Here is a 23619-nt window from a genome sequence, read left to right as displayed (position 1 = left end):
GCCTGCAGCTAATCCAAGAGGTGGGGGGCCGGGCTCAACTCCGGCAGGTCTCAGGAGGCTCGGTGCTCCAACCTTCAGCATTAATCCCAGGCCTGAGTGCAAGCTGCTCCTGGGAGGGCTCGGTTGCACCCTGACTCATCCCCAGCTCTGAAGCGGCAAAGCACAGCCCCCTTGGCCAGCGGTGCCTATCTCGGGAGGGCATCAGTGGGGCTGAATGACCACCTCTGCCAGGCCAGCACGGGGCAGCCAGGGCCGCATGTTGGCAAGGGCATCCCACCTGCGAAGAGGTGCTTTAGGGCTGCACCTCAGGCATGAGGCAGAAGATCGCCCCATCCTCTTCAGCCCAGCATCCCCCCTCCAGCCCCGTCACCTCCTGCGTGTCTCTGCGGGGTCCCCAGCCCCGCTGCAGCCCCACAGCACGGGCCGGGGCAGCACAGCAGAAAAGACCACGCTGGGCTTGACCCACTTGTGACACCTGCTAGGATTCAAAGGCGGCCCCAGGAGAGCTGAACCCCCTGGCGCTGCATTGCCCCGGGTGCCCTGCGCTGCTGCGTTCAGCCGGGAGCATCCTGCTCCGCGAGGACCAGCAGGCTGCGGGTTAAAGCGGCTGCAGGCAGCCTGCGGCCGGGGCGCCGCGGCCGGGGCAGACCCCGCGGGGTGGCGGGGGGCTCCTTGCCTGCCCTGCTCCTCCACGGGGGCAGCCCCGGCTCGGCAGTCCTTGAGGCTGTCTCCGAGAAAGGCAGCCGAGCCCCGGGAGGAGACGCAGGGAAAGCTTTTATTGGTATCTCCCAGCCAACGTCAGAGTGGTTAAAAAAAAAAAAGCTTCGTCTCAGCGAGCTGTTTAACACGGCTCAGGCAGCAATTGGTACAGGGACAGCAAACCAGGCTGCATCTGCTCAGCCCCAGTCACAAGCTCCCCGCTTCGCCCGTGTGTGCGCGAGTGCGTGCGTGCGTGTGTGTGGTGTGTGTGTGTGTGTGTGTGTGTGTGTGCGCGCGCTAGACACAGGCATCCGCTCCCAGCATCTCGCCGTCTCCTGCATCCTTCGGCGGCGAGAGTGCGGCTCTGGCTCCCCGGGTACCGGCCTCGCCTCTCCATCGCCCCGAAGGGGTTTGGACGCGGGGCGCCGAGCGCGGCTGGGGATGCGGTGAGCGCGGGTGAAGAGGAGGTCGTGGGAGCCGCGGCTGCGATGGGCAGCGTGGAGGCAGCTCTCTAGGGTGCACATTCCCGAGCCAGACCCTGACCCTGGTAAGTGGCTTTCCACCGCCGTGAGCTCTTTGCCCAGCGCATGTGGTGGGCCGGCTGCACTTCGTGACACCCACGGGTGGGTCACCCCGCCACCCCCGGGGTGCCGGGGAGGGGGGCTCGGGCTCCTGAAATGGGGTGCCCGGGTTGGGGGACGTGGACGGAGTGGGAAGGTGCTGCTGATCCTCCCCGGGGTGCTGGGGAGGGAGACAAACGGGAGAAGCGGGGAGCTGGGCGGGAGCTGTGCATGCTGCAGGGGAAGGGATGCTGCTGTCATGGCATTTTCATCCCTCTCCGGGAGACGGAAACGCGCGACACACCTATAAAATCCACCACGGCACAGCAGGACAGACAGCCTGAGCTGGGCGGGTGAGCAGCCACCGGCTCGGGGTCCCTGGGAGAGGGGACGTGGCAGACACCCCGCGGGCCCCCACTGGACTCCCGCGCCCCTGCAGAGGACGGGGAGGGTGCCGCCCGCAGCAGACCCCCGTCCCCTGCTGCACCCGGGTCACCTCCCAGCGGCAGCCCCGGCAGCGCCCTGGACCCGGCACTGCCCGCGGGAGGGGGCAAGGCGGTGCCGCACGATCCCTGGGCATCCCCTCTGGATACGACCCTTCCCACCTGCTTCGCGCCCCCATCCCTCCGGACACCCACCTTGACACCCACCGCCCGGCCCCCCTCGTGCCCCGCTGCCACCCAGCCCTCCCGCAGCCGTCCCCCACCCCACGCGCGGCAGGGGGACGTGCTCCCCCGGGGCCGGGCTGTGGGTCGTGCTGAGGAGGCCGTGCCCAGCTGCCCCGGCGCAGAGCTGGGGTGCAAATGCCGCGATGGCGGAGAGCCGGTCCTGCGGGGAGGCAGAGCCAGTGCGGGGCAGGGGTATGGGCGCATCCCCCCGCCAGCCTGGGTCCTGCTCCGGCCCCGCGAGGACAGGCAAGAAGGGTGCCAGCACCCAGCTCGCTGCTTGCACTAGGCCAAGCACCCATTTGCCCTCGTTTTGCTCCCCTGGCTCCGCACCGAGGACGCGCTGTGGGGCAGGCGGGCACAGCTGAGCAGTGGGGCAGGCAGGGGGGCAGCAGCCAGCCCTCTGGACCCACCGGCATCCACGCTGCACCACGAGCTCGCTGTGTTGCTGCCTGGCGCTACAACAACCCATGGCCTCCGTAACACACCCATCCTGCACCCATAGCTACAACAACCATACTGCCCCCACAGCTGCTGCAACAACCCGCCCTGCACCCGTAACCGCTGCAAAAAACTACCCTGCACCCATAACCACCACCGCAACACACCCTGCACCCACAGCTGCTGCAACAACCCACCCTGCACCCACAGCCACCACAACCGCCTGCCCTGCACCCACAGCCGCTGCAACAACCCACCCTGCACACCCAGCCAGGCCGTGACACCCGCCTGCACTCGCAGCCAAAGCACAGCCCTGCACCCACAGCCAAAGCATAACACACCCACCCCACGCTCCCAGCCGCTGCAACACCCACCCCACGCTCCCAGCTGCCGTAACCCATGCACGCTGCACCCACAGCCGCTGCAACACCCCCCCCCCCCCCGGCACGCGCAGCCGCCACAACATCCGCACCCCGCGCTCCCCGCCGCACCGTAACACGTCCCCCCGCACCCGCAGCCGTGCCGCGACACAGGTAGCCCGCGATCCCAGCCTCCACAACACCCACCCCGCGCTCCCCGCTGCACCGCCGCCTGCCCACCTGCGCCGCCCCGCACCCTCTGCCGCCCTCGCGCCCGGCCCCCCAAACGTGACGCCCCGTAGCGCCCCATGCCCAAACGAAGCTGCAGGAGCCCCGCGCGCGCCCCGCGCCTCCCCGCTTCCCAGCGCGGCGGTCCCTGTCCTCCCGCGGTCTGGATGCCCCAGCTGATTTTCCAGTCTTGCGGGAGCTGAGTGCCAGGGAAGGTCCCGGGTGAGCTGAGCCGAGCTGAGCCGAGCCGAGCTGAGCCAAGCCGAGCTGAGCCGAGCTGAGCCAAGCCGAGCTGAGCCGAGCTGAGCCGAGCCGAGCTGAGCCGAGCCGAGCCGAGCTGAGCCGAGCCGAGCTGGCATTCCCCTCCATCTCTTTTTCCCAGCGAGTGCAGGTGTGAAGCCTCCTCCCTCCACGACAGAAATCCTTGTCCTTCCCCGTGCGGGCGCCTGCCACCGGGCTTGGCAGCCGGGACAGAGCGTCGTCGGGCCCCGGGGGTGCCAGGGGTGCACCCTGCCTTGCCGGCACCGGCCTCATCCTGCTGGTGCCCCTGTTTCCCCCCACCAAGGCGGGATGCCCCCCCCACTCCCACAGCCCCAGCCTTTCCTCCCGGGGTGCCTCCGTGCCTCGGTTTCCCCATGCAGAGAGCTCCTGGGGGCTGGGAAAGCGGAGTCCATTAGTGCTGGGATGATGAAGCAGGCTAAGTGCTTTCCGGCTCCCTGTTTTGCTCCAGGGCTGAAGCAAAGAGGAGCATTTCCCCATCAGAAGAGCAGGGGGAAGCGGTGCTGCCCGGGGGGGAATGGAGGCAGGGGTGCACCCAGGGGAAGGGAAGGGAGGGCAAGGCCAGGGTGGTGAGAAGATGCCCTGGACCTGCTGCGACAGCCCCCTGCGCTGGCAGGGCTCAGCGGACCCAGGGGTTTGGAGCCCATGCCCAGATGTAACTCCTTGACAGGGGTGACCTAAAAATAGGCGCCGTGTTTGCAGCAGGCAACAAGGTCAAGGCCATGGCGCCTTATGCCAAGGTGAGCTGGGTGGTGGCACCGGATCCCGGACTGCCACCACGCCAGAGCCAGGCGCCAGGGAGGGTGGCCACAAATAGCAACGGCGACACCTTCCCCAGGGACGCTTGGGGACGCAGGAGCTGCTTGGCCGCGGCGGCTGGCAGGATGCGGCCGATGCACAGACGGCAGGTATCCGGGCTACGGTGCCTGCTCTCCCCGTGCCTCTGGCTTGGCACTGCTGCTGCCTGGGACCCCCGGACTCTCACAGGGGGGCCAGCAGCAGGACCCAGGAGTCCTGAGTGGCACCGGGCTCTGCATGGGGGTGATGTTCCCCCCCCCCAGGCATGGCAAACAGGCCAGCCAGGGCATGGAGGAAGGGGAGGCTGGCGCGGCCTGGAGAGAGCAGGGCAGGTTCGGGGATATCTGGGGAGCCTCGGCCCTGTGGCAAGGCAGCAAGGTCTGGCTGGGGCGATGGAGAGGGAGATCCAGGTGAGGCCTTGCAGCCCCTAGATGTGGGGGATTTCCATGCCAAGGCCATAAGGAGGGGGCAAAGAGGGCTGCGAGGGTGCCGGCAGAGGAGCAGGAACTGCTCCTCTGTGCAGCACTAACAGGGCAAGGGAGGCCAGCAGAGCTGAGAACAGGCACAAGCTGTGACAGGAGTGCAAAGGCCTCTAGACTCAACGCAGAGCACACAGCAGCTGGTGACGGCACTGCCTGTAGCAGGACGTACTCAGGGCAGCCTTGGGGGAGGACAGTCAGCAGGGCCTGGAGACACGGAGACGGGCCGGGCTCCTCCAGCAAGGGCACCGGGCAGCGGCACGTCCACACTGCGAACACGGGCTGCTCAGTGCCGGTGGGGCCAGACCGTGGGGCATGTGTGTGGGCACACTTGGCATGGCTGGGGGCCCTTGGTGACACAGGGACCTGCAAAGGCAGCGCCAGGAGGTTCTCCCTGCTGCACCCCCGGCTTGGTGGTTTGCAACACTGCCCTGAGCAAGAGCCAATCCTGCCCGCAGCCCGCTGGGGTCCTGAGCAGCCTGGGCAGGGGGGTGGCTGGCACTGCAAGGAGGCAGAGACACCCAGGGCATCTTCTTCTCCCACCAGCACAGCTGCAGAGATGCTGGCGCTGTGGCTCGTACACGTGCCTCCCGGCTCTTCCCCGCTCCCACCTTTGCAAAGCCTGGGCAGCCGCAGCATGCCAGGCACCTCCCGAACCAGGCGCAGGAGTCAACGGGTGCCCACGGAGGCAGGAGTGTCCCTGCCTGCGTGTGAATGCCGCCGAGACACGTGCACAAGCGTCACTGCCGCAGGGGCGTGCGCCGAGCCCTGTGGCCCAACTCTCTGGGTGCACACGTACATGTATGTACCCCGCTGTGCACAGGATGGGGCACACGTGTTGCGCGCCCGGCTCCACGTGTGCGAATCTGTGTGCAGATGGCACCCTGCGCGGGGGGCTGGGAAGTCGCATGCGTGTGTTCGCGGCAGTGTTTGGGTTTGCATGCGCATGTGTTTGTGTGTTTGTGTGTGTGCACGTGAATAGAGGCAGCATCTGTGCACGGAGGACGGGCGGCAAGATGTTAACGCAGGGGGCAACCAGGCGAGAGAGCGCGAGCGTGCGGCTGCGCGTCTGCAAACAGGTGCCGGGGCCGCTGTGTGTTACGTGGCCATTTCGGTGCGTGGGGAAGCCAGTGTGTCTGTGTGTTTCCATGTGTTTTGGACATTTGCGTGCGCGGGCGCTGCGCGGGGCTGTGTTTGCCCATCCAGAAGGCAGCAAACTCACAACAGCCATTGCTGGCCATTAAGACTCCCGAGTCAGCTGGCTTAGGGATGACTGAAGGCCTGCGGGCTGCTGCCTGCCAGCACGCTCTGCTCGGCGTCGCTGATGTGGGGCAGCTGTAATTACTGTGCCGAGGCTCCCTGCCAGAGCAGTGCCTGCAGCGCTGCGTAGTCCTGCAGCCATGAAATCCCAGCGTGCGCACGTGTGCTGCTAATTATCCCCCTACCTGGGGACTTCCCCGCCTCAGCACACTGGCCAGGCTGGAGAGGCCAGGAGATCACTGCTGTCATGTCCTCTCTTGCATGGTTACCGAATGCCACCCACTTGCCCCTGGGCATGGGCTGGGAGCTCCTCTTGGCTGCAGCATCTTCCACAAAGCAACCTCAGATGGGCATGGGACAGTGCTGGGACACAAACAGGGTGATGCTGTGCCCCCCATCACTGGAGAGCAAACCCTTCTGTCCAGCTTCAGCCCTTCTCCAGCCCAGGATCATGCCCACCTGCATTGAGACACAGCCCAACCTGCTATTGCTGCTGCCGTTGCCCTCCCTGTTTTACCCCAAATACATCTCAGCCCTGCACCCAAAGGCCCCTTCTATTCCCTCAGACACCCCCAGGCCCATGCACTGCTCCTCTTCCACCCCAGCATCTTCACAGCTCCCCTACGGCTGGTGCAGCCTCCCCACCTGGCTCCTTGCTACGAGCCAGCCCCAACCCACGTTTCAGCAATGGATACAGGATGCCTAGCAGTCAGAGCAGCAACTCACACACACATACACACACATACGAGCTTGTGAGGAAGAGAGGGACTAGGGAGCAAGGAGAGATTTGGGGAGGGTAAGAGACCACCAGTGCCAGCCCATGTACACTCTGGCCCTGGGCAGAGCTGTTGTGAGGACGGGCCCCTGTTTCTCACCCCTGGTTGCCCAAAGAGGTGTTTCTCCAGGGGAAAAAGGGGATGCAAGCAGAGGGGCAGGGTTAAAGCAGGGGCCAGGACACTGGGAGTGTTTCTTGTTGAGCTGGAGTCTCCAGAGCAAAGATGGCGTAGGCAGGGTGCCCCAAACCTGCTCCCTGTTTGCTATCTCCTCCTGCAAAACATTCAGTCCCTCCACGGCCAGGTCTCCCCGTGGGTTCAGTGCCACCCCCCTACAACTTCTCATACACCTGTGGGTCATTCCATTACATGAGCCTGCCATGGACCCACTGTTTCTCCCTGCCCTGAGCTGCTCCCCATATGGCTGTAACACACTTTCTGGACCGGGGACACAGCTCAGTGCTACAGGAGCGGGGATCAGCGCTGCACCCCAAGGCATTAGCAGCTGACTCCTTCCTCCTCCTCGCAGAGCCATGGGGGTGCTGATGTCAAGGCGGCAGACGGTGGAGAAGGTGCAGAAGGTCAGCTTGGCGGTGTCAGCCTTTAAAGACGGGCTGCGAGATCAACCATCGACGCGGCAACGGGCAGAGGCCGAGGGTACGCGCCGGGGGACACTGGAGCAGACAGTGCAAGAGGGAGAGGACGAGGCACCTGCAGGGCCCTCCCAGCCGGAGGAGAGCAGCACCAGCAAGGCAGCATGGGAACGGCTGCGGGACGGCCGGGGAGTGGAGCCAGAGGAATTCGACCGGGCCAACAGGTTCACGCCACCTGCCTTCATTCGGCCCACGCGGGAGCTGCATGATGACGAGCCGCTGGACATCAGCCTGGAGCAACGGGAGCAGGCGAGCACCCAGTGCCAGCTCCATCTGGAGCACAGAGATGGGGCAAGAGGGACAAGGCCAGGGTGGACATGTGCGGGGGAGAGCAGACACGGCAGCCCAGGGGATCTGCAAGCATCCCTGGAGCCCGCTGGGCAGTGGCAGCCTGCCTAGGCACAGGGAAGCTCCTCTGAGTGGTGCAGCATGGCCAGGCTCGGCTGGCACGGAGATGGCTCAGCAGGGCAGGGCCTGGGAGGCAGGAGTGCTCCCTCTCTGGGGGCAGGACCAGGCAGCTGGGAGGGCAGGAGATGCCGTTCAGGGAGGAGGGTGCAACTGGGGTTTAGCCCTCGTCAGATATGCCCTGGAGGGACCCTGGGGTGCCCAGGAGGGGAGGAGAGAGGAGGGGTCACTGCTGGGCACAGATGGCTGCAGCTTCGGGGAAGAGGGAAGGAGCATCTGATCTATGGGTTCATCCACACAGCCCTACAGCCTAGCCAGCCTACAACCCTACCCACCCCTCCACACCTACAACTCTGCCTGCCCCACCACACCTACAGCCCTACCCATCCATTCATTCATCCACCCACAACAGGCCAGCACTCCAGCCAACCTACAACCCCACAGCCCATCCATCCACACCTACAACCCTGAATGTTCTCCAACATACAATCCCACAGCCCAGCCAGCCCTACCCACCCATCCGTCCATCCATTCCTGCCCATCCAGCTCCCTCCAAACTTACCCAGCCAGCAAGTCGCCTTGCTGACCCTGCACCCCTGCACCCATCTCCACCTGAAAAGCACTGCTCCACAGTGCCCTGAACCCCCCACATTGAGAAGTCAGTCCCTCTGCCCACACTGCCTCTCTGAGCATCCCAATGGTACTGAGACAGAGCTGCCCACTGCTCCCCAGGTCCTCAATGATGAGATGTGTGAGATCTGTGAGGTGTGGACAGCCGAGAGTCTCTTCCCCTGCCGCATCTGCAGCCGGGTGTACCACGACGGCTGCCTGCGCCGCATGGGCTACCTGCAGAACGACAGCGCCGTGGAGGTGACGGAAACTGCGCACACTGAGACGGGCTGGAGCTGCTACTACTGTGTGAGTGCCTGGGGCAGGGGGTGCAGGGCTTCTGCTCTGTGGGTGCAGGGCAGGGCACGGAGGCTGCGCTGGGAGCAGTGGCTGCTCCCTGGGGAGGTATGTCCAGAGCAGACACAAGCAGGGTCCCAAATCATGGCCTGGTCCAGGATGATGGGGCACCTGCTGCTCCCTGACTCCTCCTGCAGCCCGTTTTGGCCCGACAGGGAGCTGCCAGAGGATAGGGGACACTGACCCTTTGCCACCTTCCCACCCTGGCACCCTCACCTGCAGTCAGCCCCGCAGCACCTTGGCAAGAGGCCATGGGGAGGCAGGGAAACCTTCTGTTCAGGGAAAGCAATGGAGAGTTTCAAGCAGCTCCAGCCAGCAGCTTTCAGGCCAAATCTCCCCCCAGGGAACACCTCCATCTGCCTCCAGGTTGTTCAGGAACTCAGAGAGACCACTAGAACATGTCCCCCCACCAACACCTCACTGCAGGCAGCCCCCTGGGGATTGACCTCATATCTCCACTGCTTGGGGTGCAGAGCCCCCCACCCCCTCCCCTGAGCCTCTCTTCCTCCAACTGCACCAACATGCCACCAGGGCATGGTGGCACCATGGGACATGCCACTGGGCATGCAAGGAGCCGTGGCAGAGCTGGAACCATACCCAAAGTCTGATGGTGTGATGCAAAACCCAGGGTGCTGCCTCACGGTGCTACACCCAAGCACCCATCCCTGCAGGCAGCTCTCCCTTCCCAGGCTTGGATGCCCAGAAATCCATTCTGTGACTCAGCTGCTGCTATCTGTCCTGGGGCACTGTGCTTCACCTTCGAAACACACACCCTGACACAGCGTACTGTGCCTCTGTGCATGCCCACATCCACATGTGTTCAAACATGTGTGGGTACAGCCATGTGCCCACATAAAGCCCCAGTTCATCCATCCACATGCATGGAAAGGGGACGGCTACCCTTGCAACCTGGGCATAGGGGAGAACCAGAGAGGCTCGGGGCAACACTGCTCCAGCAGGGTTGAAGCAGTGCCCCCATGTCCTGGTGCTGCGGGAAGGCTGGGTGCTAATGCCTTCCCATGCATTTCTCCCACAACTTCCCTTCCCTGCCCCAGGACAACCTCAATCTCCTGCTGACAGAGGAAGAGATGTACAGCCTGATGGAGACCTTGCGGCAGTGCAAGATCATTCCAGGTGCGGATCCTCCCCATGGCGGGATGGGCTGAGCCCTCGCTCTCCCCTTATGCAGTCCCGGTCCCCAGGCTGGGCACTGCCACTCCAGGGTGGAGGTGTTGCTGCTCCCCTGACTGGCAGAAGGTAAAAGCTCTGCTAAAGATGGCAGCCTGTGGGGTCCCCCATTAGCGCTAGAGGAAGCAGGGAAGGAGGGAAGGGGAAGGAGAGAGATGGGGGGAGCGGGAGTGTGCGTGGTGCTCCCAGGGACCTGGAGAAAGGCAAGAGGAGAGAAGCTCCCCCCATCACTTTGAGGCTGGTGGAAGGGATGCCCTGAGCTGCCATGCCTCTGAGAACCACCCTGCTTCATGTCCCAGCTTCAGGCCAGGCATGGGGCAGCTTCAGACCCCCCAAGAGCCGCTCTCCCCATCCTTTCCCTCGGCAGTGCTTAGAGCCCCATCACTGGGGTCTCCCCAGGTGCAGGTGATGCTCACTCTCCAACTGCCGAGATCCACAGGAGGCTCTCCGGAAGGCAGGGCAGTTTGGGGAGGCAGGTCCCAGTCCCGGGGCATCATGCAGCACACTGAGAGGCACCTGGCTTGGTCCTGCAGAGACCTGCCTGACTCTGGATGACTTCCTGCACTACAAGCACCTGGTGCACAAGCAGCAGTTCGAGAGGCCCATGGGAGAGGCCCAGGAGGAGCGGGCTGCCCTGCAGTTCTCTGCCCTGGACCCCGACAAGAAGGGGCACGTCGAGTGGCCAGACTTCCTCTCCCACGAGTCCATCCAGCTGCTGCAGAAACTCCGGCCGCAGGTACTGTGACAGCACGCAGGGGTTGGGGGCCAGCTCCCTACCAAGGGACCAGAAAGGAGCTGGTTGCTCGCAGGTATTGATTGCAAGTCGATCTTGATCCGGCAGCAGGCTCATGACCCATCGGACGGGTCCCCCAGCCACATGGCTGGTGGTGGCTTTCTCTAGCTGGGGCATGAGAAGGTGAACAGCTTGGGTACTGGTGGGGCTGGAGCTACCCTGCGGTCAGCGGGAGGTTCCCCATGCCCAGGCCCTCTGCCTTGGCACGAGTGCTCCCCTTTCCCCTCTCCGTCCCCCAGAACTCCCTGCTGCGGCTGCTGACGGCCAAGGAGCGGGAGCGGGCGCGCACAGCCTTCCTGGCCCTCGACCAGGACAGCGACGGCTTCATTGGGGAGAGCGAATGCCACAAGGCCCAGCACGCCTGGTTCCGGAAGCACAACCAAAAGGAAACGCCATCCTGCAACGTCAGGTAAGGAGACACAACGTCAGGTAAGCAGACAGAGACCCACAGGGGCGTCACGGCCCAGTGAAGCTCAGAAATGCAGCTCCACAGCTGCTTTTGTGGGTCCTCCTTGCTGGAAAAGGGCCAGCAGAGCTCCAGCATCCTCACAAGGGCTCAGCATGGGAATAGGTGCCCCTTCTCCACCTTTAAGTCTCCCCATGGTGTCTCCTCCTCCTCCTCTGGCTGTTTGGGTGGGCGCATTGCCACAACGGGGTTCCCTCTGCCCACAAAGAGCACCGGCCCCGCTCTTCCCTGCAGCATCAGCCATGTAGGACCCATGTCCGAGAGCAGCCCCGCCAGCAGCGGCAGCAGCAAGAGCCAGGAGAAGACCCTGCTGGCCACAGAGCAGGAGGAGGCCAGGTGAGGCTGGCTATGGGGCACCCTGGGGGCTGCGGGGCGCGGGCAGGGCTCGGCATCACGGCGGGCCACGCACCCCGCCAGCGACCTGCCTCTCCCCTGCACGTTCAGCCCGGGGCGGAGGGGAGGATGCCCCTGTTTTCCAGGCGGAACGGGGTGGGGGGTGGCTGGGGGGCGGCGCGGGGCGAGCTGGGGGGCGGCGGGGCCGGCGGCGGTCGCTGACGCCGCGGCCGGCCCCGCAGGCCCGTCGACTGGCCCTCCTTCCTGCGGGAGAACGTCGCCTACATCCTGGCCGCCCGCCCCAACAGCGCCGCCGTCCACCTGAAGCCGCCGGCATAGCGCCGCCCCGGCGAGGCGGCCATGCATGCCGCCGCCACGGCGCCATCTTGGCTGGTGGGGCCGCCCCTCCTCCCTCCGCCCCTTCCCGCCTGCTCCTGTTGCCACGGCGACCTGCCCCATGTCCCCATTGGCTGAGGGGGAGACAGCCCCCCTCATCCCACCCACCAACCCCGCACCACGCCCTGACACCTGCCGGCAAGACACCGGCTGCCCATTGGCTGGCGGGGAGGCAGCTGTGATGTCCCCGCCCCCAGCTCGCTTTGGATTGGCTGAGAGAGGCCTGCACAGGGTGGGGCCCTGCAGGTACTGGGCTCTGATTGGATGAGGGAGGTCAGAGTGGGGGGGCAGCCCCAGAGTGTTCTGGTCTCTGATTGGCTGATGGAGGCTTGAGTGAGGGCAGCCCCTGAGCATCCTGGTCTCTGCTTGGCTGCGGGAAAGCAGAGCTGCTGCCTCCTGGGCCCCTCTGGTGAGGGGCAAGGAGCGACCCCACAGCCCCGGGACCTCGGGCACAGGGGCCACCCCAGCTGCGCTGCGGGGACGCCCCGGTGTGTGGGGTGGGGGACGCCCCAGGATGCCCCCAACCCCGCTGCGGGGACGCCCCGGTGTGTGGGGTGGGGGACGCCCCGGGATGCCCCTGACCCTGCTGTGGGGCACCCCGATGTGTGGGGTGGGGGGCGCCCCGGGATGCCCCCGACCCTGCTGCAGGGATGCCCTGGTGTGTGGGGTGGGGGACGTCCCGGGATGCCCCATCCCCGCTGTGGGGACGCTCTGGTGTGTGGGGTGGGGGACACCCCGGGATGCCCCCAACCCCGCTGCGGGGACGCCCCGGTGTGTGGGGTGGGGGGCGCCCCGGGATGCCCCCGACCCTGCTGTGGGGACGCCCTGGTGTGTGGGATGGGGACGTCCCGGGATGCCCCCGACCCCGCTGCAGGGATGCCCCGGTGTGTGGGGTGGGGGGCGCCCCGGGATGCCCCCGACCCTGCTGTGGGGACGCCCTGGTGTGTGGGGTAGGGGACATCCTGGGATGCCCCCAGACCCTGCCGCAGGGACGCCCCGGTGTGTTGGGTGGGGGGCGCCCCGGGATGCCCCCGACCCTGCTGTGGGGACGCCCTGGTGTGTGGGATGGGGACGTCCCGGGATGCCCCCGACCCCGCTGCAGGGATGCCCCGGTGTGTGGGGTGGGGGGTGCCCCGGGATGCCCCCGACCCTGCTGTGGGGACGTCCTGGTGTGTGGGGTAGGGGACATCCTGGGATGCCCCCAGACCCTGCCGCAGGGACTCCCCGATGTGTGGGGTGGGGGACAGCCCAGGATGCACCCAGACCCTGCTGTGGGGATGCCCCAGTGTGTGGGGTGAGGGACACCCTGGGATGCCCCCAACCCTGCTGCGGGGACGCCCTGGTGTGTGGGGTGGGGGACGCCCCGGGATGCCCCCAACCCTGCTGCAGGGATGCCCTGGTGTGTGGGGTGGGGGATGCCCTGGGATGCCCCCAGACCCCACTGTGGGGACACCCTGGTGTGTGGGGTGGGGGACGTCCCGGGATGCCCCCTGACCCCACTGTGGGGACAGCCCCTGGTTTCCTCAGACCACCCTGCAGCAGCGGCGCTCGAAGTGGGAGCTGGTTCCCGGGAGGATTTGTGCACCGGGACAGAGGGGGTCTGCACCTGGGCAGAAGTGGGGCTTGCCGTGGGTGCGGGCGGGAGCTGGGGAGGGAGCAGACCCCGGGGCGGCGCAGTGGGGAGAGCCAAGCCCCCCCAGCCTCCTGCGTCGCGGCGGGGCAGCAAGGCACGCTTCCCGGCTGAGTGCCCACACTCAGCCGCCCAGGAGCCGGCAGTGACACCTCGAGCCCCGTGGCCAGCGCCAGCTCAGCCCATCGGCAGCGGGAGCTTGGGCACGGGGAGAAGCGGCAAAAAAATGCTCGGCCTCTTCCACATCCATGTCCAGCTCCAAATGGGGCCAGTAACAGAGAGCGCCCTGGGCACAGGATGGCAAAGACGGATGCAAGGATCCCCGCGTCCCTCGTCCCGTCCTGTCCCCGGCCTGCCCGCAGGCATCTCTCCTCTAGCTCTGCATTCCCATGACACGCCAGCCCCGCTCGCTCCGGCTTCCTCCCCGGCATGCGGCGCTCGCGCTGACCCCCGCCTCTTCGGAGGCGTTAGTGTTCCGCGCCGGGGAGGAGAGCGCCAGGAGGGAGAGCCGCAGCCCGGAGCCCTCGAGGGTCTCAGCTGCGGCAGCAGCACGCGGCGCTCGCCGGGCAGGGTCGGTGCAGAGGGCAGCTCCCTGCTCCCTGCCCTCCGGCCGGGGACATGCTCAGCCAGCGCGCGGAGGACTGGCACCCCTGGAGACCTTGCTCCGTGCACACCAGGGGTTTTGATGCCCGGGTGGCAGGGCCCCGAGCGGCTGTCCCCATCCCCTCCGACCTGCAGCCCTCCAGTGCTCCCGGCCCATCCCTGCCCGGAGCGCCCTGGGTGCAGGGCTTAGCTGGGGTGCCCGGGGCTCGCAGAGATGGGGGGGGCCATAACAGGCCACATCAGGAGATGCTCCAGTGCCAAACGCCCCGTGGCGCCTGCCCCCACCACCCTGGCTGCATTTCGCACTGGGCTTGTGGCCTCACGCAGTGCCGGGCCACGGGGACGTTTCAGGTGGCAGGTCTGAGATGGGGCTCGGGTGGGCTGGAGCCGGGGCCGGGGCGAGGAGGCGGCAGGGGCCGTGTGCGTCATAACGTCAGCTCTGTACTGAGAAGCGCCCATTAAACAGCAGTGTCCAACTCCCTCCGGCTGCCGTTCTTCCGGGGCACACATCCTGTCAGCCCGGCCGGCTGCTCCGGAGTCGCGCAGGGCTACTCTCCAGGGGACTGCTGGGGTCCCCAGCGCCGCCTCGCTGATGAGTTTGGGCTCAGGTCCCTGTCCCACCAGGTGGGGACCTGGCCACCACTGCAGTCACCAGGCTCATGGGCAGCAGTCTGGCAGGTTTATTGAACGTGAATGAAGCATCTCCAGCTTGTGGAGGAAACCTCTCCCTTGCCTCTGCTGAAGATGCACTCAGGACCCTGCAAGCTCTCACCAGCTCTCACAGGCTTGGCTCTGCACCCTGCAAGCTCAAGGTTGCATCCTGCATCCTCAGGTGTTTTGCAGCAGAGCTGGGAAACTTGAAAACAGCCCCAAGGCTGGGGACACAAAGCGTCCCTGGGAAGAGGCATCTCAGGGACAGGTCCGCATGGCTGGGAAGCTCCTCCAGGGGTAGCAACATCCACCAAGCATCCAGGAAAAGCTGAGGCTGCTGCTAGTGGTGCTGGGGAACCAGGCTGCCAGCAAACCCAGGATCCTAGGGGGGATTAGGAGGGCTATTACAGAGTGAGGCAGGGCAGGAGGGGGGAGAGAGGGCAGGAAGGCTGCCCTGTGTCTGGCCACAGTCATGGTATGCTGCCCTGGCACCTGTAGGGTCTCCCAGGACACAGAGATGCTTGTGGTCCTCGCTCAAGTCCCTCTTCTGTGCCTGCTGCTCCTGCCCTGAACTCCTGAGCGAGACACACGCAGTGCCTGTACTAAGGCTCTTGACAGAGGGACTTTTTGCTAGAAGCTGGCCTTTCCATGCTCTTTTCACACTCCAGGTCATGCACACAGCTCTGCCCATGGGTGAAGCCCCACTTCTGTGAGCAGGATTTCTCTCCAGCACTGTCCCGCTTAGCTCTAGACCCATCAAGGAGACCCATGTTTGCTCTGCAATGAGAAGATGATCCAGTGCAGGAGAGCAAAGCTGCAATTTTCCCTGCATGAAGCATGTGCTCCTGTGCAAAACAGTCCCATTAGCAGGTTCTTCACACCCTCAGGCTGAGCAGGGAAAGGCAACGTCCAGGGGAGACAGCTCCCATCGCCCGCAGAGTTTCTTCAGTGCAGGAGGCTAGCAAGGGGTGAACTGAGCTGCGTGCAGTGGGTGACTCGGATATTACAGCCGATTCCCATAGCTGTTGTTCCCAAGTCAGAGGGGCTGCTTTTGGGACCAGAGCACAGCAGTGGTTTCCAGCTGGCCCAATGCAGAAAATCAAGCCTGGGGAGCAGCGGGAGTTTCAGGCCCTGGAAAGCCATATTAGCTGTTAAAGCTCCTGGAAGATGAACCCATCTACCTTGAGGAAGAGGACGGGCAACCTGCCGGATGAGGAGCCAGCTGGTGGTTTATGAGCCTGAAGCAAGGGTGTCTCAGGTGGGAGATGCCATGTGCTCTGCCAGTGTGTAGGGAAGTCCCGAATGTGCCGGGGAAGCACTCGCCTGGGGAGATGATAGCCATTGCTGTGTTATTGCTCCAGCTTGCAAAAGCTGGGCTGAACTGGGACAGAGCGTAGACAGGCCTGGGGGGCCCTGGGGTGGGAAGCACCCGCTGCCTGCACCCCAAATCCATGCTCTGAGCACCCCACAGGATCTACAGGTACCTTGGACATGCCCCACTAAAACCAGTTCCCCCAACCCCCCAGGCCAAGGACCATCCGTGTTCAGCAAAGAGCAAGGAGGTACTCAGCACTTCTGTGCCAGCAGATGTGAAATGAGCTTGTCAGGTCTCAGACCCGGCATGCACGCACTGCCACGCCTGCCGGGCATCCATCCCCACCTTGCGCAGCTGGCTGGGCTCTGCCCTGGCTCCCTGCAGGGCTGGCCACTGGAGGAGCTCACAGCTCTTCTTCTTTCCACCCTGGGAAGACCACGAAGCAGGCACTCAGGACATGTGGTTCCACCCCAGAGGTGCCATCTCCCAGCCCAGCAGGTGCTCTGCCATTGCAGCTGTGCTGTCCCCATGCATATGGGGCAGGGGTTCCCACAGCGGGGTGCAGGGCAGGGGGTGGTGGGTCCAGCAGCCGTGCAGAGACGTGGCTCCAGCCCCTCTCCCTGCACTCAGTCCCTGGGGACAAGGCACAGGCAGCTCCCCTGGCTCCAGCCTCCTCCGCCCACCCCCTTGCAGCCTCCCTGCCAGGGGACGCAGCCGGCTGGTGTCCCCAGGGAGCCGGCTAGCGAGTGCCGCAGGTGGCCAGGCTGGCCCACAGCCCACAGGGCTGTGCTGCCACCACCGTCACGCCAGTTGCCCAGCCGCAGCTGCAGGTCCCCAGCGAGCGCCTGCCGGGGGGGGGGGGGGGCAGAGCTCACACTGCATCGCCAGCAAGGGCAGCCTGGCATCCTGGGCAGACATGGGAGGGGGAATGGGCAGGGGGCTGCTGCAGCATCGCTTGGCTGTCGCCCTCTGCCCACCCTGTGGCTGGGGACCCCGGCTGGGCCAGGAGGGGGAATGCACCCTTGCAGCAGTCTGCAAACCTGCCCCGAATGCGGTGCAAGCCTGCCCCCAAATGCCGGTGCAAACCACCCAAATGCCAGTGCAAACCTCCCCACCGCAGCCCTGGAGGCCCCACACAAAACGTCGGGTGCTCTGGTGGGATTTGAGGCTGGAGCAGGACTCCCTTCGCTGCTGCCCACCTTGCCTGGCACAGGGTGTCCGCGCTCTCCCGGGTGCTCTCCCATGGGGTCCCAGCACGCTGGGTGCTGTGCCAGGGGCCGGGGGAGAGCAGAGCCCCGCTCTGCGGGGAGGCTGCACCCTCTGCTGGGGTGCACAGCCATTGCACGGGGCTGCCGCGCCACCCCAGAAACCTCAGCTTGTGGGGAAGATGGGTGCTTGGCCCAGCACCCCAGAGTGCAGGACAAGGCCCTCATCCAAGCCGGGGCATCTGCGTGCTCCATGTGCCCAGGGTTGCGCGAGGTGACCGCGGTGTGCCCCACACCAGAGTCAGCACCCCTCCGGGACACGCGTGGTGAGCCATGTGGACACAGGGGCGGACAGAGGTGACCTGGCAGGCTGAGGCAGCTCTGTTGCAAGCTGTGGCACCAGGCCATCACTGGGGACACAGTGTGAGATGTCAATGTGTCATCCCAGCCCTGCCACGGGGCCGGTTGGGGGGGGTCGCTGGGCAGCAGAGCTGGGTTCTCCAGGCAGCGGGTGACGGTGGGGGTGACAGCTCCCAGAGGTGTTGTCACCCGACGGCCCCAACCATCCACCCCCTCCCCTATCTCGTGGTAGGACCTTCCTTGGGTTGCTCGGGACTGCTCCCCCCCTGCCGGAGCAGGCAGGGAAGCAACTCGTGGGAGGCAGTAACAGCATGCATGGAAAGGGGAGCATCGGGGAGGCACAGATGGCTCTGGGACCTTGGCTGATACTTCCTGGAACGACCTCGTCACGACAGAGAGGGGGAGCCGTGAGCTTGGCTGCGGTCCTGACAGGGGCAGGGCCCTCCAGGGAGACCCCCGGGTGGGCTGGAGGGCACGGGGGCTGCAGTGGGAGGCAAGGGGCAGGGGTGAAGCCCCCCCCTTGCAGCAGAGAGGTGGCCACAGGGTGTCGCCCCTGCACTGCGCCCAGGAGCGTCCGGTGCTACTTCTGGATCTGCACACCTGCACACCATCCCCGGCTGCAGCACCAGGGATGGAGGCACAGCCCTGGCATTGACAGCCGGGGCCAAAAGCATGCCACGAGAGGGTCCTGATGGAGCAGACAGGCTGGCATCATCCTGCCGGCTGTGCCTCTGTCCCTGTTCCCATCCCAGGCTCCCTGCAACTGCTCCAAGCATAGGGCAGACATGGCAGCCCCAGCACGAGCGGACATATCTTGGTGTGGCGGGACCCTAGGGCTGTCCCCAGGAGCCCCTTCCCACCCTGGGAGAGGACAGTGTCCCCTGGGGAGCTGTTTGGGCCAGGATGCCATGGTTTGGGTGCTGGACTGTGGATTTCAGCATCCCTCCCCGCATGGGGAGAGGCAGGAGCTGTGGGTCGCCATCCTGGGGCAGGATGGGTGGGGGGGCATAGCTGCACCCAGTGGGGCCTGAGCATCACACGGGGCAGCAGTTCAGGGGATTTGGGGGACCTCAAGGTATTAATGTTGCTCTTTCCTGCTCTTCCCCTGCTCCATCTGGCACCTCCACGAGTGACTACTCAATGGTGCTGTGGTGTCCTGTACCCTGCTCAGACCCTCTTGGGTCTGCCAAGTACCCCCTTAGGAGTGAGCAGCTCTTCGCCTGCCCCATCCTCTCTGGACAGTCATCCTGTGTCTGTAGGAGGTCATTGGCTTGACTTCTGTGGAAGTGGCACAGAAACGGACGGTGGATGTATGAAAAAAACAGGTCACAGTAGTTTGAAGGTGCTGAAGTCCATCCCAGGTTGGTGGCTCTGAACCCTGCCAGACATCCAGCACTTTCAGTCTGCCAAAACCAGCCAGGAGTTCAACTTTCTATGCCAGCTGAGGACCAGAAACAGTTCTGGAGACTCAAAATGCCTGGGAGGGAAGATCCCCCTTCACTGCCCTGTCCCCTGTGTGGGCAGTGGGAGAAGGTGGCTGTGCCAGCGCTGGCAGCAGAGACAGCAATGGAACAGGATCTGCCCACTCTCGCTGCCTGTCCCTGAGCCCATCTGCTGGCCCCATGGCTGTCTGGGCACCTTTGCGGTGCTGAGCGGCTGTGGGGACCGCTGCTCTGGGCACCATCGCAGAACAGCAAAGGATGCTCTGGCGATGGAAATGCAGCCGGACACCAGGAGCTGCGATGGGAGGGTTAGGGACAGCAATGCCCACCAGCTTGCGGGGCGCCTGCTGGGACCAGCCACATGCTGCTTGGGTCCACGGGGAGGGCTGGAGCGAGCTGTACGGGAGCTGAGCACAGGACTGCAGAGAACGGCATCTCCCACCAGCATCTGTCCCCGCAGAGGGACAGGAGCAGCAAGGTGAGCTGCCTCTTTTGGGACACATCCCCCAGGCATCCCGGCCCCGAGGTTTCATGCTCTGATGTGCAGCGAGGACACACTGAACCTGGGCCGCCCACGGGAGCCCACGCTGCAGGGCCACGCACCGCTTTCCTCCGGCATTATCCGCGCTGCCGGCTTCCGCCTCCCCCGCGCTGCCGGCCGGCGGCCCTGACACAGCGCCGGGCTGCCAGACGCCTCCTTCTGTTCCCTACGCGCTCGCCCGCCACGCTCCCGCTTTCCTCCCCACGGCTGCCGCCGGCACAGCCAGGCGCGGGGACACGCGGCGCCCACGCTGCGCCTGGCGGAGAGCGGGCGGCAGGAGCGGCGCTGGGGCGAGGGGGAGGCACGGCGCGGCGCCCGGCATGGGAAGCATCTTGGTCCCTGCTGCGGCTTAGATGGAGGCAGTGACAGAGCAAGCGATGCTGCCGCCGAGCAGGGCGGCATCAGTGTACGGTCACCCGGGGGCACACGATGACCCAGGTGCCTCCCTCCATGCCCTCTGCACCCTCCTGCTCCTATTGCCCCAGCTGCACAGGGGGGACCAAGAGGTGGCACAGGGGATGGTGGCCATGGGCTCCCATGCGCTGTGCCCAGCCGTTCCCCGTCTCCACAGCCACCTGCGCCTGGATCGATCCTAAAGCAACCACTATAGGAGGGAAAAGATTCAGTGCCGGGCAAAGGTCCTGCCTTCTCATTTTGGTGGTGCCCGTGGTCCCTTCTGCCTTTGGAGACCCCCATGTCGGGGGCACTCGCACAAGGCATGCGATGGGACACTGGTAACAGGGCACTAGTCCAGGCTCTAGACTAATATGGGAGCCCCATGGGGCCAAAACTTATCCTGGCTGGCCAGGGAAGGAGGAAGGCAGCCAGGATACCTGGAGAGCACAGATTTGGGTCAGAGCCAGTCCAGAAAGCCGGTGCAATGCTCGGCATTGACGGAGACACCCAGCTTGCACGCCTTGAAAGCAGCCGGCCGGAGACACGGAGCCCATCCGGTTTTACCTGCCAGCCCACGCCAGAGGCCGGGATGGCAAAGCAGCCCCTCCTGGGAGGGGACTGGCGCTTGTCCCGGCCCTCCACAAGCCCCAGTGGTGTGCAATCGAGCCGTTCGCTCCCTGCACCCAGGCAGCGGGGTTAGGCGCTTGCTGCCCCTCTCCGTTGGCAGAGCACCGGTGAGGGTAGTAAAGGATGAGGCCCTTAATATCCAGCGCTGGGCACCTCGTTACCCAGAAGGCAGTCGGAGACCAGCAGCGAAGCGAGCCGGGGGCTGGAGTGATTGCTTCGCGAGGCGCTGCTATATCTGTCTAGCTTGGCTGAGCGATGACTAAGGGAAGGACATGAGAGCAGTCTGCAAATACGGAGCTTGCAAACAGCCAGGCAGAGGAGGAATTATTTAGGCTGGAGCGCGGGGGTGGCGAGAGGGGGATCAGAAGGCGATGGATAGAGGGAAGGTGGAGGCTGGGTGGGCTGGTTTGGCAGCACCCCCCACCGGCGCGTGGACACCAGGTACCGGGCTGGGGAAAAGAGGCCCGAGAGCTGCGGGACTGCTCCCAGCACACCTTTGCCAAGGCAAGAAGAGATTTCCAGCCAAAGGGGTGCCCTGCCCTGGCCCCAACCCAATAGCCACCACCTCCCAGACTCTGGCTTGGGGACCTGCTGTTAGTACTGAAGAACAGCCAGCATCTCTGTCCAAAATCCCAGCCAAAGGGACCATCCCTCTATATGCAGGATGCCCTGAGCAGGTCCATGTTGCAGGATGGATCCCTGTGCAGAGATGCTGGTGCTGAGGTGTAAAAGGGCCACCAGCATGGCCTGGAGCAGAGAAACCCTCAGGCAGGAGAGGCCTGCTGTGTCCCAAAGCCTGCATGTAGTGATGAGGTGGCCCCAGTCTGCTCTGAAGGGACCCATACGCGCAAAAATGCCCCGCAGCTGCCTGCACGGGGCAGGCCCATGCACAGCCTCGGCCCTGCCCTGCCACGACACGCGGGCAGCCAGACAGCAGGGTATTTGCAGGAGCTATTTCTGCTCTCTGTGGGGCTGTGCCGCTCGTGCTGTGGCCAGCCGAGTGCCTGCAGACAGACGACACCACTCCTGCAGTCGGGACACCTGTGGGGGGACGCGGGGCTTGCAGGAATTCGCCTCGGTGCCTGCAAAGCTATTCCAAAAGCAGGGAGAGGAAGGTGATAAAATGCCCCTGCTGTGCAGTGTCTCTCCCAAGCCCCTACCCAGCCCAGCAGCGCTCTCGTTTGAGCAGCCAGTGCACGACGGAAATCCAAGGCAGGAGGAAGAGATGTTGAGATCCAGGCACTCAGCATCCTCAGGGATGGATCCTTTCCCCTGGGAAGGAAGGGACCCCACAGCCTGAGCCACTCACCCAGCTTGGACAGCTGACAGGTACCAAGCCTAATTCCCTGGGTGACCTCATGCTTTGGGGGCCATAGCAGGACGGAGAAGAGCAAGTCAAGCACTAGGAGCCAGGGCTGCTACTGATACTTCGGCTGGCCCATCCTGCCTCTTTGGTCTGCACATTGCAACTCTTCTCCCTGCTCTGCAAAGGTTTTGCAACACAGCTTGGGCAGAAACATCCCAAACCAGCTGCTGTTTCAAGCTGTGCGAGCCTGCAAGCTGGTCTGTGCATGGGGAGCAGAGCCAGGCCCACCACTGCTTCGCTGAGGAACGCATGTGCTCTCCACCCCTGTCCAGCCTAAGAGGATGTTTGCTAAAGGGAGGATCGTTTTTAACCCATTTTTAAATAACTTACATCCAGGAGTCCACAAAGGGGCTAACAAGGATGTCTCTGGCTCGCTTTAATGATGCGGATGAGTGGCAGAGCTGAAAGGTGTTTATTATGGTCAGAGGAGTCAGGATGAGGTCAGGTATGGGCCTGTCAGTCTAACAACTATGGGCTACAGGACAGGAATGTAATCCAAAACCCTGCAGAAAAGGAGCTTAAGGAGGGGGAGATAACTCAGCACCGGTCACCGTGACATTAGACTCATGCTTTCAGCAGGGCTTGTCAGATAATCCTGGCTTCTTTATTTGATGGCATTACAGATCCGGGTGCTAAAACACCACCGCAGACATACGAGGCCGCTGACGAGCTCCGTGACGGAGGCTGAAGGGTGAGCAATACCGGGGAAGCACTGGCAAGGCCGAGAGCTGCCCCCGGGGACGCGGTGGCCAGCAGGAGCCGTGATGAACGGGGCACTCGAGCCAAGTCCCAAAGGAGTTTCCCGGTCTTCGGAGGGCCGCAAGAGAGTATCGGGTCATGGCTGAGGGGCGACCAAGGGCTAGAGGCAGAGTCTGGCCGGGGCTGTCATCGAGCCCGAGAGGCAGCTCCCAAGGGCAGCAACGCCTCCGCCACCGCCTGGCCCCTCCGACCCCGCCGGGGTGACGTGCCGTCCCCGGGAGGCCGCGCAGCGAGGAGGGATTTGGCGGCCGGGGCATCGCCCCAGCCTCGTCTCCAATCTGCTCATCCTCCAAGCAACCGAACATCCTCTTCTGACACCCTCGGCGTAGCCTGGCAACGGCGGCAACGGCATGGCAACGGCGGCTGCTGTAGGAGAGGGAAAATGTCAGGCAGACTGCCCCTAGCCCGGCCGGCCTCTGGGCTCGGGCTCGCGCCAGCACCAAAGGTGCTCCATCTCCTCCAGGCACCCATGTTATCCCTGGGCAGCAACTCCTGCAGTCTCTGGACATGATGGACCCTGCAGGCCTCAGCACCTTCTTTCCTCATCTCCTGGGATGGCATGAGATGAGTTGGTGGGTCTCAGCCCAGGTCCTTCAGGGCCCTGTGTCTAGGCACGGGCATGCTGGCTGGCAGCAAATGGAAATGCCGTGCGGCGCCGTGCGGTGCTCCCGAGGATGCACCTGGGTTTAGCAGCCGGGCTGCCGAGGGGGTTCAAGCCCCAAGGCGCAAACCTACCCACTCGCTGCAAGGGGAGAGGCAAGGGGCAGCACTGCCCCCCTGTAGGGCCCTTCCCCACGGCCAACCCTGTCTTGCCTCCTGCCTTCCTGCCCAGCCGAGCGGTCTCAGGCTCGGAGCAGGGGGCGTTCAGAGACCAGAGCTCTTCTCGACAGCGCTGGCTGCCCTCCATCCTGCCCAGCCTACCGCCAGCCTCTCCGAGAAGCCGGGGGCAGAGCAGGTGCATGGAGAAAAGCCTGATTTCCTCC

At 64.7% G+C, this 23619-nt stretch overlaps 1 protein-coding gene across 1 annotated transcript; it reads left to right on the top strand.

Annotated features, from left to right (window-relative positions):
* The first annotated feature begins 1169 nt into the window (after nt 1–1169).
* On the top strand, nt 1170–11735 carry PHF24 (PHD finger protein 24). The gene is made up of 8 exons (XM_067316017.1): nt 1170–1246; nt 7071–7443; nt 8332–8517; nt 9621–9699; nt 10287–10489; nt 10786–10955; nt 11247–11348; nt 11588–11735. Exons 2-8 carry the CDS (start codon nt 7075–7077, stop codon nt 11682–11684), a joined length of 1206 nt encoding a protein of 401 aa, XP_067172118.1. The 5' UTR covers nt 1170–1246; nt 7071–7074; the 3' UTR covers nt 11685–11735.
* Nucleotides 11736–23619: the final 11884 nt, after the last annotated feature.

The sequence above is a fragment of the Apteryx mantelli genome, chromosome Z (assembly GCF_036417845.1).
Source record: "Apteryx mantelli isolate bAptMan1 chromosome Z, bAptMan1.hap1, whole genome shotgun sequence".
Taxonomy (NCBI): domain Eukaryota; kingdom Metazoa; phylum Chordata; class Aves; order Apterygiformes; family Apterygidae; genus Apteryx; species Apteryx mantelli.
The sequence above is the reverse complement of the archived record's forward strand: the minus strand, read 5'-3'. Positions and strand labels throughout refer to the sequence as shown.